This window comes from Eutrigla gurnardus (assembly GCF_963514095.1).
Source record: "Eutrigla gurnardus genome assembly, chromosome: 20".
Taxonomy (NCBI): domain Eukaryota; kingdom Metazoa; phylum Chordata; class Actinopteri; order Perciformes; family Triglidae; genus Eutrigla; species Eutrigla gurnardus.
The window spans coordinates 4671903-4698149 of NC_139931.1; the positions used below are offsets into that span (position 1 = coordinate 4671903).

General features: G+C 43.2%; 2 protein-coding genes across 7 annotated transcripts; both read left to right on the top strand.

Annotated features, from left to right (window-relative positions):
• The first annotated feature begins 7306 nt into the window (after positions 1-7306).
• emp2 (epithelial membrane protein 2) lies at positions 7307-16076 on the top strand. The gene is made up of 5 exons (XM_084036351.1): positions 7307-7480; positions 14812-15059; positions 15154-15262; positions 15350-15490; positions 15613-16076. Exons 2-5 carry the CDS (start codon positions 14982-14984, stop codon positions 15780-15782), a joined length of 498 nt encoding a protein of 165 aa, XP_083892477.1. The 5' UTR covers positions 7307-7480; positions 14812-14981; the 3' UTR covers positions 15783-16076.
• A 3589-nt stretch (positions 16077-19665) lies between these two features.
• On the top strand, positions 19666-24368 carry atf7ip2 (activating transcription factor 7 interacting protein 2). Of its 6 annotated transcripts, none has more exons than XM_084037589.1 (14): positions 19666-19977; positions 20155-20219; positions 20555-20822; positions 21342-21414; positions 21531-21662; positions 22210-22275; positions 22365-22387; positions 22471-22499; positions 22588-22634; positions 22871-22916; positions 23140-23219; positions 23319-23417; positions 23536-23723; positions 23963-24368. In XM_084037589.1, exons 3-14 carry the CDS (start codon positions 20587-20589, stop codon positions 24168-24170), a joined length of 1227 nt encoding a protein of 408 aa, XP_083893715.1. In that variant the 5' UTR covers positions 19666-19977; positions 20155-20219; positions 20555-20586; the 3' UTR covers positions 24171-24368. The 6 variants fall into 6 exon arrangements, with proteins under 6 accessions (XP_083893715.1, XP_083893716.1, XP_083893719.1 ...); XM_084037590.1 differs by having other exon boundaries at positions 20158-20219; XM_084037593.1 differs by lacking the exon at positions 20555-20822.
• Positions 24369-26247: the final 1879 nt, after the last annotated feature.

The window sequence follows — 26247 nt, forward strand, 5'->3', positions numbered from 1 at the left end:
AGCATTTTAAGTGAACTTTGCCTCTCTGAAGCACCTCAGTGTCTCACTCAAGGGCGCTTTGACTTGCAGACAAAACAGATTAACTCTTGGAACAGAAGAAGGATCCCTCACCAGCTTCCCACACATTGCATCCCACAAGATCCAGTCATCGAAATGTTCTCTTCTTGGCAGTCGCCTGGTTTTATTGTGTCTGTTCTTTGTGTTATTAATATCATGATTCATTTATAGAACATCTATATATATGAATACATGCCTCGCCTGTCTGTTATGTTACTATATGCAGTAACTTTCATGATAATGTGCAGAAACATATGTGCCCACGCATGCAGTTCAACTGGAATTTCTGATACTTCTTGCAGTTATTCTCGTCAGGCTGTAGTTCAAGGAATCCCAGACATGGACTCCATCTCCCCCCCAACCCCCCAACAAACCCACATGAACCACGGACCCCCGAAGAAACTACACTCAACTCAGAAGGGTTCGATGAATGCGTTGATGTTGTTGCATTCAGAGCGTGAAACACTGCAGACGTGTTGGCATGTGTGTGACTGTGTGTGACTGTGTGTGTGTGTGACTGTGTGACTGTGTGTGTGTGTGTGTGACTGTGTGTGTGTGTGTGACTGTGTGTGACTGTGGGATGGTGGCGTGTTTGTGTGGGGACGGCATCCTGACTCGACCTCTGATCTTCACACTTCAAACAGCCTCCATCACAGCGCTGAGGGCGCGACAGCCTACGTGTAGACGTGAAAAGAAAACACACACAGGCAGGCCGAAGAGGTCAGAGGTCGGTGGAGAAGTGAGATGGCCGATGGGAGGCCGTCGGTGTCCTCTCAGCTGTCTCCACTCGCTGCCTTAACAGATTTACCCCAGAATAACCGCCGTTATCTCCCGGTCTGGGTGTGTGTCTGAATTGACATTAGTGTGTGTGTGTGTGTGTGTGTGTGTGGGGGGGGGGGGGCTTTGTGATGACAATGAAAATATCTTTGTTCCAAGGAAGGGACGCCAGTCGTGTGTGTCCTCGAGTGTTTGTGTAAAGGAAGGAAGATTAGCGAGCAGCCCTTTCTGGTCACAGAGGGTTTTCCTCTGCATTCAACGGGACAGAAACACACACTGCATTTCCTCCCATAGAAATGAAAATTATTTGCGGTATGCGATCGAACCGCCAGAAGTCTGACGTCAAGAAATGAACAGAAATAGAAAAGTGAGGCTATTTATTCTTAATCTAATTGCTGCATTCAATTTCCATTTTTTGATCCCTTAGACTTTGTGCACATGAGACCTGAGACACGAGTTAAGACTCCTCAAACTTTTGAAACGCAGCAGAATATGAATATTCTTTTTTGTATTTGTGCAAGACATTTTTTTCAGCTGTCTGATTCACTTTTGAATGATCAAATGACACAAATATGTCCTCATTCAAGACTAAAATCATTCCTTTTTGGGGGGGAAATGCATTTATTTTGTCACAGCCTTAATAAAATATGATTTTACTGTTCTTTTTTATTAACATAAGATTCGACATTCTGTTTTGTAGTTCAACGGTTCATCTTGAAATCTATGATAGATGAAAATAATGTGGATAAAATACATTTACATGATTGCCGGTCTTACCTTGATCATTAAATATTTGTTTTTTCCTGATTGGCTGATGAAGGCGTGTTTGTGTGTTCATCAGCTGAGAGAGAAAGTGCTGATGAACCACGCTGACTCATGTAAACTACAGAGCCCTAATGGCCTCCTTCTTATCAGCGTGGCGTTTTGTGCCAGCGCTCGTTTCCTTGTTGACTTGGGTGGTTTGGGTGGCTCGGCCCTCTTCTGCTTGTTTGTGTGCTCGTGTGTGTTTAAAAGAAGGGACAAACCCTGATATTGTCCGACTCTTGACCTAAATCTTACAGTCCACTCCCAGCCTGTAAAGAAAGAAAAAAAATTGTTGGACATTTACATTTTGCTTTATGATTTTCATTGCTTGGAATGTCTAATTGTTTGACAATTTAGATTTTTGTTGTTGTTTTTTATTCCTATTTCATGTCTTTACTTGTGAACAAATAAACAAATACAAATACAAATACAAATACAAATACAAATACAAATACAAATACAAATACACTCCCAGTTCCCGTTTTCAACGTTCTATTGTGCTTCCAATGGCTCTTCTCTCCGTCCGACATTGTCATGGCAGCTTAAGCAAATGAATGAAAATCTGGGGATGCAAATGCAATGGAAAGTAGCCGGTGTGTGTGTGTGTGTGTGTGTGTGTGTGTGTGTGTGTGTGTGTGTGTGTGTGTGTGTGTGTGTGTCATCTTTTATCTTGGTTGCACACACACGCATGCACACAGTGGATCAGTGTTAGGCGAGGAGGGGGAAGGAGGAAGGGAAGGTGGAAGCGGGTGAGAGGTGTGCAGATTCGGATTGTTTTACTTCTTTGTGTTTCCCCCGGGCCGTTGATGCAAACACGGATGTCAACTTAGTTACTTAGGTTAAATAAGACTTTGCTAAAATGTTTCTTTTTGTTCCATAATGCTCATCATGTGCATGTCTTCCTCCTTTCATCTTCTTTTTTAGCCAAATATGCACACCTGTAGTTCAGACCACCAGAGAAGGGATATGTGAGGCTGAGTATTTATGATCCCCCATATAAGTGTGTTTGAAACCCAGGCAGCTGTCTGACAACATCAACAGAAGAAATGCCTCTGTTTCATGTTTTGCATGTCCTCTGGCACAAATACACAGCTTTTATAAACTCTTATTAATAGAATAAATACAAATGTTTTCACATTTGCCTGTGTGAGCACGGCCCGAGGCCCAGCGGAGAGGAAGGGAGGTGTAGAAACAGTTTGACCGCCAGCATTGTTCCACAATCTCTTCTTTCAAAACTCCATCACTGTCTCCCACCTTTTCTTTTTCTTCCTCTAGAACTTTCTGAACGTTCTTTCTTCTTCACTCACATCGCTTCTGTTCACCACCGTCTTCTATCGCACGTCTGTGTGTGTCCTTATTTTTCCTGCGCTGCTCAATCTGCCTCCTGCTGATTGCCAACGGTAGCAGGCCTCTACGGCACGCACACACACACACACACACACACACACACACACACACACACACACACACACACACACACACACACATGGATGCATGCTGTGAGAAACAGGAACAGGGGAGGGGGGGGGGGGGGTGCTTCCTGCCTGGCTGTAGATCTCTGTGTGTGTTTTCTTGTGTTTTCTGTGTGTGTGTGTGTGTGTGTGTGTGTGTGTGTGTGTGTGTGTGTGTGTGTGTGTGTGTGTGTGTATGTGTGTGTGTGTGTGTGTCTGGCATATATCCAGCTCGTAGAAGTGGCGGGGAAATAGAGGATTTTTGTTTAAATGGCCACACAGGAGGAATTAGAATGAAAGAAGCTCAAGGCAACAGTTTGTCTCGTATCCAAATAACAAAAAAACAACAAAAAACAACAAAAAACAAACAAACATTATACGCCTTTAATGTGACATTTCACCTATTTAATCAGATGTGATGCTTGCTACTCACTGCAGGAGGAACATTATACAATCACCAATGTAGGACACATGAATGAATTGTTTTTTAATAAAGCCATCTATATAATTCCCAGGCTTTCTGGGAAACTGGTGCTACACAGAATATTTATTCATCCAGGGGGTCTGAAGAGTCTTTGAGCCTGAAACGGGATTCTGAAAAACGTCATGAACAACCCTCTGGTGGAAGTGAAGAAGTGAAGATCTCTGTGACTTGAATGTAATACATGAGAGGCCCAAACTGGTGTAAGAGGAATGTGTGTAGCGGCCAATAAGCATCCATAATTTCCTAGAAATGTGCTTTTCACACAACATAAATCAGACAGCTGGAGCTAGAATCTTTGCAGATTAAGATGTTGTTCAAGATTTTGTACAATACAAATATACGTACGTATAGCACCACAGAAGAGGTCATTTGGCATAATTAGTACTTTTTACATATTGTATTTCCATTTAAATGAATATTTCTGGCCTCTTCCACTTTTATTATGTAATACTTCATGTGTCATATATTCCAGAAATGGGGAAGCTTGTCTAAAACACTGTGTTTCACAATCCGGGCCGGTCTGTCTCACTTCGGAAACTAACTTATTTTAAAAACTTTTGGGTGGAATAAACACAGTTGTGTTAATGAAGGATTGCAGAAAAAGACACTTCCTTGTCTGAAAAGGTGGAGACTATACATTGAATAAGAGGCAGTGATGATGTATTTCTGAGATATTACACTGTACCGGACTACTTTGTTGCAGGGTGGAGCTGCGTACGTTTGTTTCCCCCTATAGGCCTCTAACAATAGCAGGAAACTGATCTGTGTCCACGCTGACGTGTGAGTGGGTCTCCACCGTTCCTAGTGTGTTTACCTGTGTGATGGACACCTGACACCTGGCAGCAGAGAGGTTAAACCTGTTCCCACCACTCCGCTGTGTGTGTGTGTGTGTGGGTGTGTGTGTGTGTGTGTGTGTTTGGATGACAGCAGTGGCACAGGGCTTCAGTTGCCCGAGGAGCTGAGGATGATGGGATTGCTTTGTTGTTTAAACAGGCGCTAGCTGTGGGCTTCTGTGTGTGTGTGTGTGTGTGTGTGTGTGTGTGTGTGTGTGTGTATGTGTGTGTGTGTGTGTGTGTGTGTGTGTGTGTGTGTGTGTGTGTGTGTGCTGTTATGTGCAGCGATGCGATGTTGAAATTAATAACAATTGTGCAGGAAGGTGACACACAGGTGACGGACAAAATAAAAAACATCAGTGCAGAGATGTAATGATATGCAAAGACCTCTCGGGCCAATGAAAACCCAGGATTTAATTCCATACTTATCCTCCCCGGATAGACAACAATTGCAATCCTGTGCCAGTTTATGGACTTTTACTAGTCTGTGGCTGTAGTAAGCATCAGTAAATATGTAGAAGCACGTGGGAGGGAGACAGAAAATATGTGTTTCCGTGAGCGTGCCGGTCTATTAGCGAGGAATCCGATGAGTGAGAGAGTCATTGTATGAAGTGTCATAATGAGCATCACCAGCTCGACCCATTCCTCTCCTGCACAACACTGTCTCTACACGGGTTCTTGTTCGTGTGCAAACACTCCCAGTCATTTGTGGTCGCACATTTTTTTGTCCGTGGTTACCGACTATTTCTCACGCGGCAACACAGGCCTCCTAATAGCTTTCCTTCCCGCTGTCTGCTGTAATAGCCTTCAATGAAGGGCCGGGCGGCATCATAGTAATGATCTATTTTTACAGCTAAAGTAACACTATTTATACACTGAATTTGAATAGTCCTCGCTTTTTATGTTAGGAAATATATACACAGGTGCCCATGAAGTTGGAATATCAAGTTTTCAGACACAATCCTCTGTTTATTCCTTTTTAAATGCGAGAGAATTCATGCATAACATTTGTTTGGCACTATAAAAGACAAGACATTTGCCTATTATTCCAACTTCAAGGGCGACCCTGTTTAATGATACCGAGGTAATTTGTTGTATGTTTCTATTAGACCTGCTTCCGTTTCCCTTTTTTCATCAGTGTTGATTATGTAGCAACAACATTAAAATGTTGGGAGGACGAATCCAATAGCTTACACTGCAAAAGATGAAGATCATTAGAACTTATTTCCATATGAACGTTTGGCTTCGTGGACGTTATTTCAACACCTGCTTAGTCATCAGCAGCTCTCACACTCCCACTCACACACAGTTTGACATAAATCAGCAGATCTCCATCAGAGGATCACCTGGTTGGCTCCCTCCAACCGCTTAATGTGCAACAGAGTCCATGTTAGGTCTATATGCTTAGAATTCTATTCATTGGAAGAAAAACTCATATTTACTAAACTTTTAATGTCAAGCTGTTTTCATCAGGATGGATTCCAGCCGTGATGGCACTCCTCGACAATGCCCTCTTCATTACCTCGTGCCTGTCCTGACTAACTGTCTCCTTGTGACGCCACGAAAGAATCCCACCCCGTCACAAACATCGGCCCACCGAGCCCAGCAGACTGACAAAGACGTCCGGAGGTCAGAATGGAAACATATTTAGGTATTAATCTAACCGCAGCTTTATGATACATGTGGATTTTTCAGTTATCAATTATTTGCAAATGGAGAGTCTGGATGGGAGCGTTGTTTGTCGACTCCGGAGCCGATAGGCCTGTAGAGATGGGCGTGGCTTTGTGTTAACAACGGCATTTTACACCTTCTGCTGTAAATTAATAGAAATTACTCTCCACTAGACTATTCTTGGCCCAGACTTCCCAACGCATTCTCACCCCAGTGTGTGAAATACTGCAGCTTCCAGCGCTCCCATGAACTAGGATGCTCCACGTACCCCTCTAGTCTCGTCTCTTTGTTCTGGACGGTCCGGGACAGCGTGCCGATAGGGTCTCTCCAAAGCATGGAATACAAAATGTCATTGATGATAACTTGACAACTTGTGTGAGTTTCAAGTGATAAACGAGTCAGGTGACTGACAATACTAGAAACTGATGTTTACTTTTGGTTTTACAGGACACGGACAGCGGTCTCCTCGCTGAAAGTCCTGTGTTTGTTCGACCCATCCACCTCAGTAACATTGAAGTTAGTTGAAAGCCCAGTTAGTTACATGCGCATGCTAAAGGTTTTTTTTCTGTTGAAAAAACAGTCTTTGTCCTAAGCTAAGATAAGCTAAGCTAAGCTAAGCTAAGCTAACCAGTTTCTGGCTGTAGCCTCGTATTTAGCAAACATACACCAGAGTGGTATCAATCTTCTCATTTAATTCTTGGCAAGAAAGAAAACCTCAATTCCTCAAAAATGCTAACAGAGAAGTCAAACAGGAAAATGACTGCTACACTTGGACCAATTTTAATCAAAACTTGGGGAAAGAGGGATATTTGCCTTTTTATAAAATGATGAGAACTCTGTGCGTAACCTCATATTCATTCCTCCATTTTTTCCAATCATATTTCATCCCATTTGATCCTTTTTAATTTCCCTTTGTCTCCCTTTGCGTCTGACCTCTGCCATTTGTTTTCCTTTCTCCTGTCGTCTGTCTGCCATGTGAGGAAACACAGGATTTAAACTTCCTCTCTGACTGCCAGAATTATTCTTTTTTATAGCTACTTGTCGCATAAAAATTAAATGCTACACACACACACACACACACACACACACACACACACACACACACACACACACACACACACACACACACACACACACACACACATCATGTTAAATCCCTAAACCACACCCAGCTCCAGCCCTCGAGCCCTCCCACGCGCGCTCACGACAGCCGGTCCAGAGGAACGTGCGCTTCCAACTTTTTTCGGGAGCTACCAGTGAGATCTCCAGCTGCCGTTTTGTCACGTTTGAAGGCTGTTTTCCTGTATTTCCTCCCCTTCATCTATTCTCCCCTAATCCCCCCTTCCACACAGACGCACAGTCACATCTGGGACTCCAAACACTTCCTTCTTTCTCCAAACTCGGTGAGTAAACTTTGTATTATTACTTTCCATATTGTTTGAATGCTGCTTGGAGCGTTCAGGTCCTATTCAAATCCTAAGTGGCCACGAAATGCCTCTTTAATACCACAATAAGACTATTATACAAACGAAGCGTCTTTCTGGTGACTTTGAACCTAATTCATTTAATATATTTAAGCATATTTAATCTAAAATAATTGGTGCACTGTGTCCGAAATTTGCTATTATTATTAAAAAAAAATATTGATGTAGTTGTTGTTTTGTTTTTATCATAGAGACGTTTAAAGAGTCTGTTAATTTATCTTTGCTAACATGATAACTCCGTTTCTGCTGAGTGGCTTCTAAGTTTCAGACATTGGAAATGAAAGGGGCGTTGTCAGCCATCAGTGTGCGCGTGTGTGTGTGTGCGCGCGCGCGTGCGTTACACTCATCTGTCTGTCTGAGTGCTGTGAATGAATGCTTGGCGTGTTGTGAGGGAAATAAACTGCTATTCTTTTTCTTTTTTTTATGAATGGACACTGGAAGGATGTGCGCGTGCGCGTGTCCCTTGGGTACTTTAAGTGTGTCTATATGAGACCTCTCACTGGTAAAGGCCTACTTTGTATCTGTTAGTCTGCCCATATGGTAACGTTTGGACATTTGATTTCTTGACTTTGTAACTTTGTATTTGGTTCATATCATAATGTTTGTATTGTATTTCGAAAACAATTAAATAACAGAAATATTATAGGTTTAAAATCTGTTCAGATGCTTTGTAAGTACATGATATCATTTGCACTATAATGATGAATACCGCAGCGTTGTTGATTTGCATCTTCCTCTGGATGATGCAGGTGATCACTGTTGCAATCTCACTTCGGGGGTGCGCCCTCTTGTGGTTGAAAACAACTTGGTCCGGGTTTTCCGTGGTTAGAGGAGGGTTTTTTTTAGACTTGGGCTGCAGAAATGGAGATCCCCCTTATGGCAATAGTCTGTAGATTGAATGTATATGTATGTATATTTAAATGTCTTGACATGCATTTAAAAACTGCTGCACACGAGATATGAAATCTGAATTTGGACTCCGTCAAGTTGCTTGGAAACCGGTGCTGTCCTTGTGACGCTGGTGTAGACACCCCAACCCCATCCTTTCATATTACCTTACACCAGCCCTACATGTAAAAGCTTTCATTTTCTTTTATAGGATACAACCATATAACTGGGGAATGACTTGAAAGCCTCAATAACACAGCAGACCCTCTTTTCTTCTCGTCTCTCCCAGCTTTTCATTCCGTTTAATGAGCAGTCATCAAACATACAAATGCGCGAAGTAACGCGTGAAACGACCACAAATGAACCAGCTCAATGAATGACAATAAAACCCTGCAGCATGTAATGTGGTGGCTCTACCCCCCACCAGATCCAAGATGGCACGGCCTTGCGGCAGACTTAATGGCCTGTTGCTGTAGTTTGATCCGTGCAGTCACCCAGAAGAAGCGACTGTAGTTCCCTCAGTGTTGGGCCGGGCGCCGCACCCTTTGTGTTTTGTGGGTCGGTGTTAATTTGAAAGTATTTTCAGTCAGACTTATAGAGGGAGGTGTGGGATATTTGACAGGAGGAGGATTAGTCAGGGGGGGGGGGGGGGGGGGGGGGAGATGACGAGAGATGAAAACTATCAGAGAACAAGTGTGAGGTGGCCGAAAAGACAGATAAATACAACCCAACTCCTCTCACTTCGCCATGTGGGAGTCATTAGTCAGCTGTCACTTTAAGAATGTGTGTGAAAACACACACACACACACACCCTCACATGCAAATGAGTCGCCCCTGATATGCCACTAAACTCCACATACAGCTTGGCTGGCTGCCATCCCAGAAACAGCTGATCTTCCCACCAGCTGATAAGTGGCGTTCGTGTCATATCTGACCTACAATAGTTATCTCCTGAATACAGAATGCACTATTTGCTCTGGATTGGCCTCATCCGATCATTACGATTTCCTGCTTCATATCATCATTATTATATTGCTCTTTAAAAAGAAAATTCAGTTTAAAACGACAGTGTTGTTGTCAATTTGGCCTGTGAATGCATCATACTTCATTTTCCATATTTTTTATTCAGTTTCAAAAAGTGCACTGAAGTGACCGTGTTGCATTAGGATGCAGATGTTGTATTGTATTGCTGCACAATACGAAGCATCCCCATTCATTCTCATTGGATGGGTTTTATAATGGCAAACACGATGTTTGGTTCTCACCTCCACCCGAACATTTTGGTGCTAACTGCTAGCAACTTAGCATGTTAGTTGTTAGCATTAGTCAGAGATGAGATGTTTTAAAATGCCCCTTTTTAGAGAGCAGAGAAGAAGTATTTTATATTGTAGAAGAAAGCATACACATATCTGAAGCTTGTGTAAACCACAGACCTCATTCCAGGCAAATAACCAGAAAAAAACCTCATCTCCAGGTTTGAGAACTCATTTCAGCAGCAAACTGATCCTAAACGCTGAGGATGGGTCAAATTTCAAACTTGTGTGTGTATATGAAGATTGTAGCGATGTTTTTGTGTGCTCTTCCCAAACAATGCTTTGTTTTGTCACTGGCTTTTCTCTCCAGGGAAGATGTGCCCGTGTTTTCTCTCAAAGAAGCCTCATCTTAGCTATTGTTGTGTACCTGCACACTTAGATGCACAGCGTTGTTCCCTCAATCGCTAAATTAGCCTTTTTTTACCAGAGCTTTTGACCGTATGTCACTGACTTCTTCAGTGGATGGTGTTTGCTTGTGTTGCCTCAGTGTCAACACACCTAAAAACTAGCAGATTATCTTGAAAAGGGGCAGATTTGACACTTATCTCAGCTGTTAATGCAGATTATTCCTATTACTGTTATAGCACGGATTATATTGTCACATGTGCAAAGACAAGTACGTGAACTGAAACACTTTGAAGTCATTATTCAATAAAATAAAATGGTCTGTTGTGTTATATTCTCTAAATTCCGTTAAGACTTTGTTTCCCCGACCGTTTAGACCTCACGGAACAAAACACAAAGCGCGGTGTCGGTTCAACAATGTTGCATTTAAACTGGTGCGGTGAAGGAAAACGGCTGAACCATCCACTGCTAGCAGAATCCCAACCAGGATTCCAGTCTGAGGGTTTGGAGGGGAAACGCTGCGTATTCAGTCTCAACTGTACGACCTCATAAGGACCCAGAGGGCTCCACTGGAAGCCCTTTTTAGCCCCTTTTCTCTCTCGTCACCCCCGTCCAGTTTTCCATGGGTAAGAGACAGATAGAGAGACATAGAGAGAAAGAGAGAGTGGGACAGTGAGAGAGAGACAGGGGGAGCGAGACTCGGAGGCCCAGTTAAGTCTGTGGCTTTGTGTTTTATGAAAAGAGTAAAAAAAAAAAAAAAGGACATTAAAAGTCAGCATTTTCCACCAGGCAAGGAAATTAGTCGACGAGCCTGCACACACACACACACACACACACACACACACACACACACACACACACACACACACACACACACACACACACACACACACTTGCACCGAGTCCCCCAGCCTCCTATCATAAGGCTGAGTGGAGAGGAGGAATGGCAGCCTGTTTGTCAGAGAGGTGGCTGGGGTCTGACAGAATCTACCATGTTATCACACAAAACTGTTAATTTTAAGTCCTATTTGTGTCGACTTGGCCACGTGACGGAGTTTGTGAAAGTCAAACAACGGTAGCATCGAGAACAAACAAAACGCGGGGTGATACGCTGACAGTAAACGTGTGTGTAACGCCGGGTTTCGGTGTCTTTCTTTCGTCTTATAAACATGCTTTTTATAGCAGCAGTACACTCCTATACACTCCTATGTGTCTTGGGTGAAACACTTCACAATTAGACTATATATATATATATATATATATATATATATATTATACTGTTATTTTAACAGGATTATTATATTATGTTTGCTCAATGAAATCAAAGTTTATTTTAAAGATTTAAAGATTAGACGTGTAGACGATAACACCTCAGCATAATTTGTACAATTACCTTCTTTTTGATCATTATTAGCCATAATTCCACAAACTTTATTTTGAAATCCCATAAAACGTCCTCTTTTTAAAAAGTGTTTACGCTAATCGGAGTTTGGTACATGTGGGAAAAGAGTTAATGTGATATGCAGACGCCTTTGCTGAATAGATTCTGACATCGGGAACGCTTGACTTGATCGATGACCTGGGTTTGTTTCCTGCTCCCCACCTTCCTCCGTGGGCTCGCCTCCAGCACTCTGCATGTTTACTCGCAAACCAGTTGATGGAAACACACACGGCGCTACGTTTCAGACAATCGCTTGACAATTGAGTGGAAACGCGGCGACGGTTCGGGGCGTCGAACAGAAACACACACACACACACACACACACACACACACACACACACACACACACACACACACACACACACACACACACACAGGGAGCATGTGAGAGGTCATACTGTCTGCTCCGTCAGTCATCAGCAGGCTTTTATGTCTGCGGTTTACTCAAGTTTGAATTAACTTTAATGATCTGAACTGTGTCTCAGTTTTGTGAGTTTTTTTGGCAGGCTGTATATTTGTGGTTCTGTGGAGTTTATATGTATGTGTGTACATCAGAGGTGTGTGTGTGTGTGTGTGTGTGTGTGTGTGTGCGTTTACGCTCTTGTTGTTGTTTTTCTCCTTTCCCTCCAACAGGGTTCTCTCTCTCTCCCTTTCTTCATCTTCTCTCCACGAGACGAGAAAGCAGCTACAGATGGAATCAGATCCAGCTGTGTTAGTGTGTGTGTGTGTGTGTGTGTGTGTGTGTGTGTGTTAGTGTGTGTGTGTGTGTGTGTGTGTGTGTGTGTGTGTGTGTGTGTGTGTGTGTGTGTGCGTGTGCACGTCGAGGAGATTATTGCTGCTCCAAAGAATGTTCCTGCAGGTCAGATTAGACTCAAATACCAGAGAGATGCTTTGCAGCGGATGCAGTGAATTAAATTGTCGGACTTTTTTCCGTGGCATGTCGTGTCTTTTCCATCTCTCTGTTTCCGTTCTCCTCGCTCTGCAGGAGCGTCGTCGTGTTTTAGTCCAAACCTGACGTGGTGGAGACGCGCTGACTGTGAAGTGTTATAATGGGCCACTTTTCTGGGATTTTATGGAGCTCCGAAGGTGCAAAAGTCAGACCGCAGGCCTAAAAATAAAGATGCACCTCACGTTTACATTCCAGTGGAAATGCTTTAAAATAGACAGCTGTGTATGTTTTTCACGTTAATGACTTTTACTGGTTGATATATTGTCCCTGAAATAATTGTGATAAATGATATTTTAATACAAAAATAATAAGTACACCCTTTCAAAGAGCAATGAAGTTTAAATTCTTATAATGTGGAGGAAAACATTCAAAGTAAATAACAAATAAAAGGAAACAATACATTGCGGTCATCGAGGTCACGTCCATATATGGTATGATGGTGACAGGCCTAATATGAAACATTCAATATTGCCTCCTTGTGGAGCTCCAAACTGCCATATGCAAACCGCCCAGACGAACGCTCGCTTGCTGCACATCGTGAACGTGGAAAACAGATTGTGAATGCAGGTCGCTCCTCCGTTTGCTTCTCAGAGCGTTACGATCCAGAAGGTAGAAGAACAGTTGCTGTTTACATTCCCTCCTAAACCCCGACCCGCCATGTGTCCTGGATCAAAGTGTAAACCTTACTCTTGATGTCTCCTCACCTCTCTCAGGAACTCCTTCAGGGGATTCCTTAGGTTTGGGCTGGAACTTCACAAAACGGGACTTTGAATTGACGTAAAGTGACTATTTACCCTATTGCCCCCCCCCCCCCCCCCCCCCCTCCACTCCCCTAACTCAGACGGGGCCTATATCCTCTGGCAGACCCCACCGCCACATGCTCACACAAAAACTGTGGGCTGCTTCCTGTCGGCGGGGAGAGGCTGTTTTTACTGCGTCTCCATTTTGGCGGCGAGGGCTAATTCCTCTGCTGTCTGGCTCCGTGTGTGTGTGTGTGTGTGTGTGTGTGTGTGTGTGCTTTTAAACATGTTTGTGTCTCTGCCTTCTGAACATCCTTGGTGGGAGTTCATCCATGATCCCCACATGCTTGTTAGGCTGAGTTTGATGTGTAAACAGAGAGACGAGGCCTTTGCTCCACATTCACATGAAGCAGCTCTGAATGTGGGAACCTTTAACGTGTTTTGGCTGAAAGAAATATATTCTTGACTTAAGAATCGTGTCTTGTTTGATTATGTGGAGCAGCGCTTTTACATGCTCAGCAAACCTGTTTCCCAGACAAATAAACTCATGGGTTTCTGGATGTATTTGGTTTTCTCAGTGACAGTTTCTCATAGTATATGTGAACAGAAACAGGACAGCAACGCAATAAGAAACAGAAATACTGGATTATCCCAAAAGAAAAGAGGAACATTTGCCGTCTATTTAGTCCTCATTTCTGAGGTGTACAAACAAAATCAAGTCCTCAGTAGATGATTATATCTCAACACACACACACACACACACACACACACACACACACACACACACACACACACACACACACACACACACACACACACACACACACACCTGTGACTGTCAACAGAGTTGTCTGAAGCCTTATAATGCTACGAATGCCAAGGTAATGCGGCTGTAAAACAAATGGAATAAGCAGTTGACCTGTCTTAGGTTCTAATACGGTGACCTTTGACCTCTAGCGTCCTTTGGATGAAATGGTCTGTTATGCTGACACAGCAGGTCAAATGAACAGAGCACACAGACTGCCTGTTGCAAAAATGTAAACAGTCGACTCCCCGCTTCGATCAACAAGTCATCGTCGGGATTAAAGCCTTCAATCTGTGAAGAGTAAACACTACACTCCCACGTACTGTACACTCACACACACACACACACACACACACACACACACACACACACACACACACACACACACACACACACACACACACACACACACACACACACGGTTTAATCTCACATCTCAGAAGCGTTTTCTGTAATTTGAGGGAAGACCTTTGCGTTTACTCTGCATTCCTCACAGTTGTTTGGAAATGTTGTAGTCTGGTAACTGGTTACAGATGGAGTAGTTGTAAATGCATATGAGCTCTGTTTAAACGGCCTTTAGGCTGTTATCCTTCTCCTCCCACATTTGACACGATTCAATAAAGTCTGCATGGATACTGCAAATGTTATGCATCAATGTCTGAAAACAAGATATTCCAACTTTACGTACCTGTATGACCTTGATGTATCTGTTTGATATATGCTCCTTCCTGTGTTATTAAAGTATTACATGTATGTCCCCCCCCAACAGAATCCCTTTCATGTGAAGCACCTTGATGCCTCTCTGACGATCAGCCTTCAAACCCGCCTGTGTGACGACCAGCAAACATCCAGCAGCACCGCCATCCACCTAAAAGCTGAAACATCAGCCAGCGACAGCCGACAGCGACCGGAGCCGCCTGACGGGACACGAGGGCAGCCATGTTGATCATCTTAGCCTTAATCATCCTCTTCCATCTGGCTGCGGCCATCCTCCTCTTCGCTGCCACCATTCACAACGTGAGTATGAACTCACAATCACACGCTCGAGAGTGATGCAGAGCAGAGTCGTCGTCGTCATGGTAACGGTCTGTGTGTGTCCTCCCTGATGTAGGCGTGGTGGGTGGTGTCGCCGGCCGGACGTGACCGCATCTACGCCGACCTGTGGTACTCCTGTAACTCCACCTGCTACCCCGTGGAGAACAGCCATACTGCTGATGCAGGTAAGCTATGTGTGTGTGTTTGTAGTGGTAAGTGTTGTGTTTATGTGTGTGTGTGTGTGACACCTCCTCTTTCTCCTCCCTCCTCAGCCTATCTGCAGGCCGTCCAGGCCACCATGATCCTAGCCACCATTTTATGCTGCGTCAGCTTCTTCGTCTTCCTCCTTCAGCTCTTCAGGCTCCAACAGGGAGACAGATTCATCTTCACCTCTGTCATCCAGCTATTGGCCTGTGAGTGACACGCACACACACACACACACACACACACACACACACACACACACACACACACACAGAACTTTCCTTTCAAATATCGGGTGTATATATCTCCATCCTCCTCTCTTTCCTCCCAGCTCTATGCGTGATGGTCGCGGCGTCCATCTACACGGCTCAGAACAAGAGCTTCCACGTGGCCAGCCTCCAGGACGGCGCCTACGGCTCCTCCTACATCCTGGCCTGGATCAGCTTCCCCATGACTCTCATCAGCGGCCTCATGTACCTGGTGCTCAGGAAGCGCAAATAGATGCGACTTGATGCTCCGACGCGGATACAAACAGGAACACTTGGACACATTACGCATCGAAGACGTACAACCCCCCCCCCCTCCAACACATTCTCTCTGAAGCCCTTAGATTTTATAACATAGGAGAAACGCAAATCCAATTTACCACTAAATCGTTTGTCCATCTCACACAGTCACACAATCTCACTGAATGTGGCAAAGGAGCACGGAGACACATTTGTTCATATTCGATCTGTAGTTTTGCAAAAAGATCCCAAGCTCCTTGCTGCAGTTAGTGAGAACGTGCCATCACTACCCCTCCTCCCCCCCGCCCCTCGCTTTTCCTCTTCGCCGTCACACAGGACGTGAACACTGTTCCAACAATCATTCGACAGCTTCATTGTGTTCCTGCTTCCCACCGAATCCATTCATAGGAAACCTGAATTACGTGATCACGAAGGATGGGGAGGTTTGCCTTCCTGGACTTCCACCAAAGGGTCCATACTCATGTTGTGAAGCTATAGTTGTACATATTTGCTGTGTATGTATAGTTCAGGTAATTTGCCAAAAAAAGTGTTTCTATGATTGGAATACTAAAACAAACAAAAAACAAAATATGTTAACCATATAGGAAGTGTAGTGAGGCACTAGTTGAGTATAATATGTAGGATTTTAATTTGTTGTTTGTATTCTTCTGTTACTGACTTGTGTTTTAATGGTGAAAAAAAAAAGGAACCAATGATGTGCTGTGATATTTTCAAATGACGACACAGGATCACGCAAACTTGAAACAGGAACCAACATTTCGTTGTTATTATTTAGCTTTTTTTTGTTGTTTTGTTTTATTGTTCACAACTCCATTGAGAAAAAGACAAAAAGCTATTTATTGTTTAAAACCACTGTTTAGCATCGTGTTACTGAGGATGTATGAAGTAAGTCCATCTTTTTTTTCCCTCTCTGGCCGAGCTGCTGGTTGTTTGGTCCATTACTGAAACATCTCCAACATGTAGAGAAACAACCACAGCACCAGAGATCTGTAGAAGCCAAAACTGTATTTACGGTGAATCATTTTTTTAAAAACTTGTTTTGCTGGTTACATTTTTGTAATGCTTAAGAATGAATTCCACACTGATTGAGAGTCTGCTTCATAATGGAGACATGTTGAAATGGTCAATGTTTGGTCAGTTTGGCTTCAGGCAAATGTTGAAATGGTTTCCTCTTCTGGTTGCTTTCACTATTTCAGTCAAATTAAATCACAACACGCTATTCATTTTGACATTTTTTTTGTAACAGCAGCGGCTTCTTCTGTTATCTGTAAAGTCTCCCTCAACAAACTTAAATGTTTGTCTACTGTTGACACCTAGTGGACTGATAGGAAACTACACGTTGGGTGATAGTTGTCTGGTTTCAGGCTCCAGAATAGACTCTCCTGAAAAGAATACACCTGTTTGTACTTGGTGAATCCGCTGCTCTGATCTCAGAACACCAGATTGGGCAAATTCCAGCAGATTGAGGAACAAAGAATCTGCCCTGTGAGACTAGTGCTTTTTCTCTCTCCTCCCCCTTGTTTCCCCAGATCCATCAGATGTAGATCTCAATAAATGTATTTTACAATGAATAAATTCCTTTGTGTGACAAATTAATCACTCTGAGTCAAGTATCCATCTATACTCTGTATACATCTTAGCACTTGCTTGCCCTCACCTCCAGTAATTGTGATTCATGTGCAGCATAGATGATTTTTTTTACAATTTTGCAACTCTAGGAGTAGAGAGGATTCATTAAAAAAAATACTATAATCCGGAATCAGTTAATACACTCAACAAAAATATAAACGCAACACTTTTGTTTTTGCTCCCATTTTTCATGAGATGGACTTAAAGATCTAAAATTCATTCCAGATACACAATATTACCATTTCTCTCAAACATTGTTCACAAATCTGTCTAAATGTGTGAAAGTGAGCACTTCTGCTTTGCTGAGATAATCCATCCCACCTCACAGGTGTGCCACATCAAGATGCTGATCTGACATCATGATTAGTGCACAGGTGTGCCTTAGACTGTCCACAATAAAAGGCCACCCTGAAATGTGCATTTTTTTGCTTTATTGGGGGTCTGGGGACTCAGAACCAGTCAGTATCTGGTGTGACCACCATTTGCCTCATGCAGTGCAACACATCTTCTTCGCATAGAGTTTATCAGATTGTCAATTGTGGCCTGTGGAATGTTGGTCCACTCCTCTTCAATGGCTGTGCGAAGTTGCTGGATATTAGTGGGAACTGGTACACGCTGTCGTATACGCCGGTCAAGCACATCCCAAACATGCTCAATGGGTGACATGTCCGGTGAGTATGCTGGCCATGCAAGAACTGGGACATTTTCAGCTTCCAAGAATTGTGTACAGATCCTTGCAACATGGGGCCGTGCATTATCTTGCTGAAACATGAGGTGATGTTCATGGATGTATGGCACAACAATGGGCCTCAGGATCTCATCACGGTATCTCTGTGCATTCAAAATGCCATCAATAAAATGCACCTGTGTTCTTCATCCATAACAGATGCCTGCCCATACCATAACCCCACCACCACCATGGGCCACTCGATCCACAACATTGACATCAGCAAAGCGCTCACCCACACGACGCCACACACGCTGTCTGCCATCTGCCCTGAACAATGTAAACCGAGATTCATCTGTGAAGAGAACACCTCTCCAACGTGCCAGACGCCATCGAATGTGAGCATTTGCCCACTCAAGTCTGTTACGGCGACGAGCTGGAGTCAGGTCAAGACCCCGATGAGGACGACGAGCATGCAGTTGAGCTTCCCTGAGACGGTTTCTGACAGTTTGTGCAGAAATTGTTTGGTTATGCAAACCAATTGTTTCAGCAGCTGTCTGAGTGGCTGGTCTCAGACGATCTTGGAGGTGAACCTGCTGGATGTGGAGGTCCTGGGCTGGTGTGGTTACACGTGGTCTGCGGTTGTGAGGCCGGTTGGATGTACTGCCATATTCTCTGAAACGCCTTTGGAGACGGCTTATGGTGGAGAAATGAACATTCAATGCACGAGCAACAGATCTGGTTGACATCCCAGCTGTCAGCATGCCAATTGCACGCTCCCTCAATGCTTGTGGCATCTGTGGCATTTTGCTGTGAGACAAAACTGCACATTTCAGAGTGGCCTTTTATTGTGGGCAGTATAAGGCACACCTGTGCACTAATCATGATGTCAGATCAGCATCTTGATGTGGCACACCTGTGAGGTGGGATGGATTATCTCAGCAAAGCAGAAGTGCTCACTATCACACATTTAGACAGATTTGTGAACAATGTTTGAGAGAAATGGTAATATTGTGTATCTGGAATGAATTTTAGATCTTTAAGTCCATCTCATGAAAAATGGGAGCAAAAACAAAAGTGTTGCGTTTATATTTTTGTTGAGTGTAGATCACGCCCATGTTGGAGTTGATGGGAATGAGACGGTGGGAAGAGCAGCAAAAAGAGTGAGGGAAGTCACATTAATGTAAATATAAGTAGGTCAGAAGCTAAAGTGGCGATTAAGGGACAAATCAAAAAGATGTGGCACAATAAATGGAATCTAGGAAGATATTTTCCTAAAAATAAACACTTGCTTGGGAGAGAGATTGGAGAGGAAAATATCAGTATGTGTTGGAAACTCCTTCTAGAATATTACAGATTAACAAAATATATATTCATTTATTTCTTGTATTTAATTTTTTGGTTTAATTTAGTTTCTTTTATTTGTTGAATTATTTATTTTCTTAGTTTTGTGACGGATCAGAGAGAGGATAGATAGTAGTCCACACCTCCAGCTGAGTGGGTGGCGGTGATGTACCTGAAAGCTGCTTGGCACAACCGCTATTTAAATCGACGAAGAAGAAGAAGTTGGCACCGGAATAGCTCTATTGTTACCTTCTTTAAAAAGTATATTTCATTATATTTAAAGCTTTGGAACGAAGTGGCTGTTTGGTAGCTGTCTCGTGTGCTAACGTTAGATACTTTCATAGGTACCTGCTTCGTAGCTCTTTGCGCGATAAAGGAATATTTCACTAAAAAGCCTCAGCTAGCATACTGGTTAGCTAACCCAGTTAGCATGTTAGCGGACTAGCTTGTCGCTCCATCCATCCGATGAAGCCACTGATTTAGCTCGTCATTGTGTTTCCTCACATTTACAAGCAAAGTGACATCATAAGTGAGTAAACTATGAGCGACTGTGTTTATATGTAAGTAACGTTAGTTAGCCTGCAAAGAAGAATGTTATTATCTTTTGTCTGATGATCTTGTAAATATATGTTTTTGGTGCTAAGTGAGCTAAGTAAATGTCTTTTCTCTCCCTGTGCTCCGTGTTCCTGTTTGCAACGTTGCAAAGAAGTTAAAGACTTGATTCCAGCACAGAAAGAAAGTCCAGTATTAGCAGCAAAACAGACAACGTGTGTGTGTGTGTGTGTGTGTGTGTGTGTGTGTGTGTGTGTGTGTGTGTGTGTGTGTGTGTGTGTGTGTGTGTGTGTGTGTGTGTGTGTGTGTGTGTGTGTGTGTGTGTGTGTGTGTGTGTGAGAACAAGGATACCACTCACAGCTTTTTGATATGCAGTTTGTTATATATGTGTACAAGTAAAACCCCAGTGCAGTGAATACATTTTGCACTTTATTCCTTTCAGTAAAAATAATTTCCCTTTTTACCATTTGTTGTCACTGTTGCCAGGTGATGGATTAATGACAATGTCACCTTGTACACGATCCCCCCCACTCAACAAAACTGTCTGTACACAGCTTTTGTCTTTGACAGTACACTGCAGTAAAATATGGCAGATGCTCGAGATCAACCTTGTGCTCGCAAAGGCATCAAAAGACCAGCTCAAAAGAGGGCGAGACCTTCCGCCAACGCCAAGAAACTAAGACATTGCCATCAGAAGCTAACAAACGCTAGAAACCAGAGATTTCGAGTGAACATTGGGTTGGCATTTGAAAAGTGGCGTGTACTGAAAGCAAACAATGGATTGAGATCTGATGAAGAAGTGGCCATGAGTCTGCTGGATGTGTGAGTCAACCTCCAACAGCTTCATAAATATCTGTGGCTTGCCAGGTTGATTTATTGCCTGCCCCCGCTGCTTGTTTTGCTACGGCTGGATCAGCCAAGAAAAAACATTCCCCTAGCCAATAGAGAGAGCTAGTTGCAACAAGGACTATAATGAACAAATTACTATTCTAAATTGAGAACAAAATTTACTGTTACGCGCTTTGCTTTCTTGCCGTTTCTGATTGTTTTTCTTTTACTGCTTCTGCTGTTAAGTTTGTTGCTCTGGGGCATTTTTCTTCTTGGCACAACTTAAAGCTAGGGTGTGAAACCTGCTTGTCTAGCTACCTGCCTGTGCCCCAAGCAGGTATGTTTACATTTGTGATGATAATTGCAGGCTTTGGGGGAGAGGCCTGATTCGCTAGACTTTGCAACTTTTGAAACTAGTGCAGCCATATACTTTCATTGTAAAGGGCTGGCAACATCTAGCTTACTCTTGCCTGTGAATCTTGACATTTTAATGTTTTGTCTGTATGTATGCAGAATGAAGACGGTGCCCTCAACGTCGTCTTCCTCTGAACCCAAAGATAAGAAGATGAAATTCTCCCAATCTGAAGTAAGAGACAATAATTTACTATTACCCTTAGATGTTTTCTTTTCTGGGGATGGTTACGTTTGCAAATGCATTTACTGGATTTTAACTATTGTGTGTGTGTGTGTGTTTGTCTGCAGGTGCAGGCAATGATCGAGCAGGAGGTTCACGCCGTAGTGGAAAAGAGAGAAAACAAGCTGAGGGGTTTAGTCGGAACTATTAAAGAGCTGGATCGTGATGTCGACTATGAAAGCTCCATCCGAAACCTGGAGGTGTGTGGAATTAGTGTGTTACACATTTTTAACTAACTCTTTGTGGAACTGACAATGTTTCAACCACAAATGAACCCCTCAATGGGAGTTTGGGATCTTCGAAGAGTTGGGTAGTGGGGTTTTCTTTTTCTTTCTTGCACATATTTGACATTCACTTCCATACATCATGTTTCTTTGTTAGTTTTTTCTTACTCAATTTCTTCATTCCTTAATTTCATTGAGCTATTTTAAAATATGTCTCTTGTCGCCTCAGCCCTTTCTAAATCTGACCACTGCTGGTAAGCATCCATTCTTCTGCTGCCTAACTCCACCACTCATTGTTCATCTGCAGTTTTTTTTACCCTATTAGATTAAATCATCTTGAATACATGTATACTTACCATCACATCATTCATCTTTTTATCCACATTTTTGTTATTCTGACATTTCGTTTCTCTTTAAACCCAAAGAACCGAATACAAATCTTATCATGTGTATGTCCCAAAGCTGAATTGGTCATAAAGAATACCATAAACCCATTAAATCTGAATGTTCCTCTCTTCCTCAGATCCGAATTGACAAGCTGACGAAGAGAGCAGAAGCAGCTATGGTCTACATGAAGGCACAGAAAAAGGTTTGATGCAGACAAACAAACATATGAAGTGATGCAATAATTATGTTGAGTTTAAAGTGTAAACTGAAATGTGTTAAATTTCCTTTCAGAACCCACTGCCGGGTGTCATCAGGTATGTAGAACCAGGTTTACTTGTTGTGAAAAGTGTGAAGTACTGTGGATTTATTTGGTTTGATCGGATGTCCAACTTTGCAGGGCCGACTCCGTGGAAACCGCCTCACAGAGTAAGAGCCCAGCGAACACGTGTGCTCCAATGACTCTTTGCACTTGTGGGTCACATGACTATTAATTCTATGCCATTTTATTTTTAAGCTGACGCACAGAGCGTGGAGAAGAGCGAAGGCCTCTTCAGAGTGATCGTAAGTCTGCCGTTATCTGTCTTGGAATAATTGGTTAACTACATCTTACTAATGTCCCCTTCTTTAATCAGCAAAACATATTTTCACATAATTGCAGTTTAGGCAATAATTATTCAGAGTTGGGGCTTTTATGGTGAAGACATCTGCCGTGTATACAGAGGAAAGGAGTAACATCAAAATGTAAAAAATGGGGTGTAAACACCGAGGTTAATGTGATTGATCCTTTTTGTGTGCAGGAAACTACAAAAATGGCACTAAAGATGATCCATGAAGATGATGACGGTAAGATTTTTAATGTATATAATATAAAGCACCAGACGAAGTTAAAACTATCGAATGCAGCTTCTGGCGACATTATTTCGCCACACAGTGAAGAAAACTGACACGATAAGCTGTTCTAATGACCCAAATTAAATAACATGAGTCAGTGACTACATGAATTAATAACCACACTCTTTCCTGTCCCTTCCTCTGTTGCTTGTCATTGCTCATAATCCGTGTTAAGCTTTGAAGGCTGCTATAACAGATTTCAGAGAGAAGCTGCCTCCCTCGGTTTTTACTCCTCGTGGCTCTCCGGAGCGTCAGGTAGGACGCCGTGTTATTTGATTATACGTCCTTTTCAAAACACGCCACGCATACATACGTTGTAACTTTGCTCACAGTGTTATGTTGTGTGTGATTCAGGATCTGGCCATAAAGACTGATCCAGAACAGACCAAGGAAGTACAGAACACGGTCGAGGAGTCCAGGCAGTGTGAGGAACCGAAGGCCGACACGATGAAAGTAGAATGTCTCTTTCTTGGCAATATCAACAAGTACACAGACTCAGCTCGGGGGATTTTCCCACACTTGACTTGTTTGCTACTCACGTAAACCTGTACTGCCTTTTCTGACCCCCAAGGACAAGCTCTTGTATCCTCCTCTGCCTTGCAAGACCTTCCCCTCCTCCCTGAAAATGGAAGTGGCCACGTACAACATCCCCCAGACACCACAAGTACGCTTGGCTCTCATCAGGAACCCCGCCAGCCTCTCTGTGCTCTGGAACGTAGAAGAGGAAGATCCCTGCGCGCCGCCCATGGAGAGTTACGGGTGAGATGACAAACATTTAAATAATTTATTTAAAATGTAATAATAGCTCAGTTCACCAGTCAATTGAGTCTATTAAAAACAAAAAGAAGAGCCACTAGATGGCAGAAGGGTACTTAACGTCAGCATAGGTTTGCTGACCTTTAGAAAGCCAACAAAGCTTTGTTCTTTTTACCAGTCAAATCTATTTTTTTTAGCTGCTCACATTTTTTTTTCCCTTTCTCTCTCTGTTCACGCTGCAGCGTCTTCGTGACTATGGAGAAGGTCAAAGGTAGCAACGTCTTCCCAGATTGGACTGTGATCGACGTGGAGGCCAGATCTCTGCCCATGTGTATGAGGATCAGCAAGTACAAGCCCGGGCGCAAGGTGTGTGTCGCTGTGGTGGGCAAAGACAAGTTTGGTCGGCACGGGTCTTACAGTAAAGTTGTAACCGCATCCTTACCGGACTAGCTGGGCTGGATCTGGATCTGGGCTCAGGGGCGTCATATGCAGCTACTTCAAGAGGGATTTACCCAATTTTCATATGAACTTCTATTTTTTTAAATCGTTCTATAACAGTATTGAATATCTTTATATATTGAATATAAATGTTTCTGCTGCTTTCCAGTAGTGATGAAAGTTCCAAGCGGAGGAGTATACATAGCCATGTTTGAGGTACTTCTTTCTCTGTTTGGTTGTCTGCCATTCATGCAGAAATCAGTTAAGCCCTAAACACAATTCATTCAGTATTCCGTTCACTTTGAAAAGAATATATTTCACAAAAGTGTTATTAATTTGTATATAATGATTATTTTTAATGAGCTAATAAAGTTGGAATTGTTCAAATTTCATGTTGTGTATGCTCAATTTATGTTTATAAAGTAAATATCTCAAATGTGTGATGTTACAACTTCTCACTGTTTCATATCATTAATTAAAATACTTTGGATTATTTTGCTGCTGATCTGACTAAAGCCAAAACCAACCTAAAATAGCTCTCGGAAGATGCTAATGTTGTTCAATGCTATTGGAGATATTTTGAGATGCAACCTTTGGAATAATGATGTTTCACCCTAAACTATAACAGTTGTGGCAAGCGGCCCATAGAGGGCGGTGTTGCCTTTGCACCAGTTAAGCACAGCTGAGGCTGCCTTTCCTCTGAGATGCCCTCACAACAAACTTTTACAAAGAATGCAGTGCTTTTATTCCAAATGTACACAATAAGCTGTCGTCTTGCTCCGCCAGATGTTTCCTTTTTCCTGCTTGATAGACCTCTGCTTTCTTGCCAGCTGGCAGCAGTCAACAGTCTCCTCGCTCTCTCGCTCCGCCGCGAGGTCTTACATCCAGGACGTGTAAGTGAAGAAGACAGGACACAATCCCTATCAGTCACAACAGAGGCTGGGAATACTCAGCCGCAATTGGGGAGACTTGTGCGCTCCGCTTGTGATCCCGGCTCGACCTTAAAGGGCCAGCCCCCCCCAACCCCCAAATCATATCATATCTACCTTTTTTTTTAAATTCAGGTCAGGTGTTTTTGTTTGGGAGAGATCCGGTGTAGAGGATCCAGAGATCTCGAGCCTCCAAGCTTGATCCCCTGGACCAGAGGCAGGACCACTGAACAATCTGCCTTGTAGGTGCCAATCGCCCCAGTTATTAGCAGCCTGAACACGTATATGCTGTAAGTAAATTGTACACTCTGACTAACTGGACCAGTCTCACTCTGCCCTGATCTGATTTGAGTCTTGACCTCAGCTTGATAATATCCTGGCTCTGTATTCAGGCTTCACTGAGCTTAACATTAGCAATCCTGAATAATGAAGCCGGCTATTAACTGGTTCGGTTAACTCTGAGTTTCCCATCCAGCTTCATGTGAAAGAGGTGGAATGGTTCATTACAAGCAAGCTCATCAGAACCACAAATTAAGTACTAAATATGATGAGAAATGGTGATTAGCAAGGGAAATATACTATCGGCTATTGGCTTGTGTTGTTTATTTGTGGTTATTACAGTCCGTACTTAGCTCTTCACAACATAGAGTGAACATATCAGTTGTAGTACTTTTGTCTCCCCTGCATTATTATTGCATCATCTAATCCTTCGGACTCCATGGGTGAGATTATGTGTAATGCATCTATAGACGGCAGCATTTGTCACCGTTTAGGATTTTAAGGTTTCTGGGAAGGCCTGCTGCTGTTCTTGTGCTGTTGGTCGGGCAAAGTTTGATAATATGCTGTATCTGAAGGAGTGGGGGTGTAGCTGTAAAGGGAGTCATTAGAGCCACATCGAACGCCTGCTCCCGGCATCAGCAATAGTCTGTGTGTATGTGTGTGTCTCCCCTCGACCAGCAGGACCCAGTTGGGAACCACAGCGGAGTGATGGGCCTCCTAAGACCACTTAAACTGACACACACGTACGGGCACACACAGTGGCCTAATTAGAGCTGACAGCAGAGGAGAGGGAGCTTATGAAAAGAGGGCGAGGAAAGGGGGGGGGGGGGGGGGTGCTGCTGCAGAGAAGCCAGATAGAAAAAGCAGAGGTGGAGCAGAGA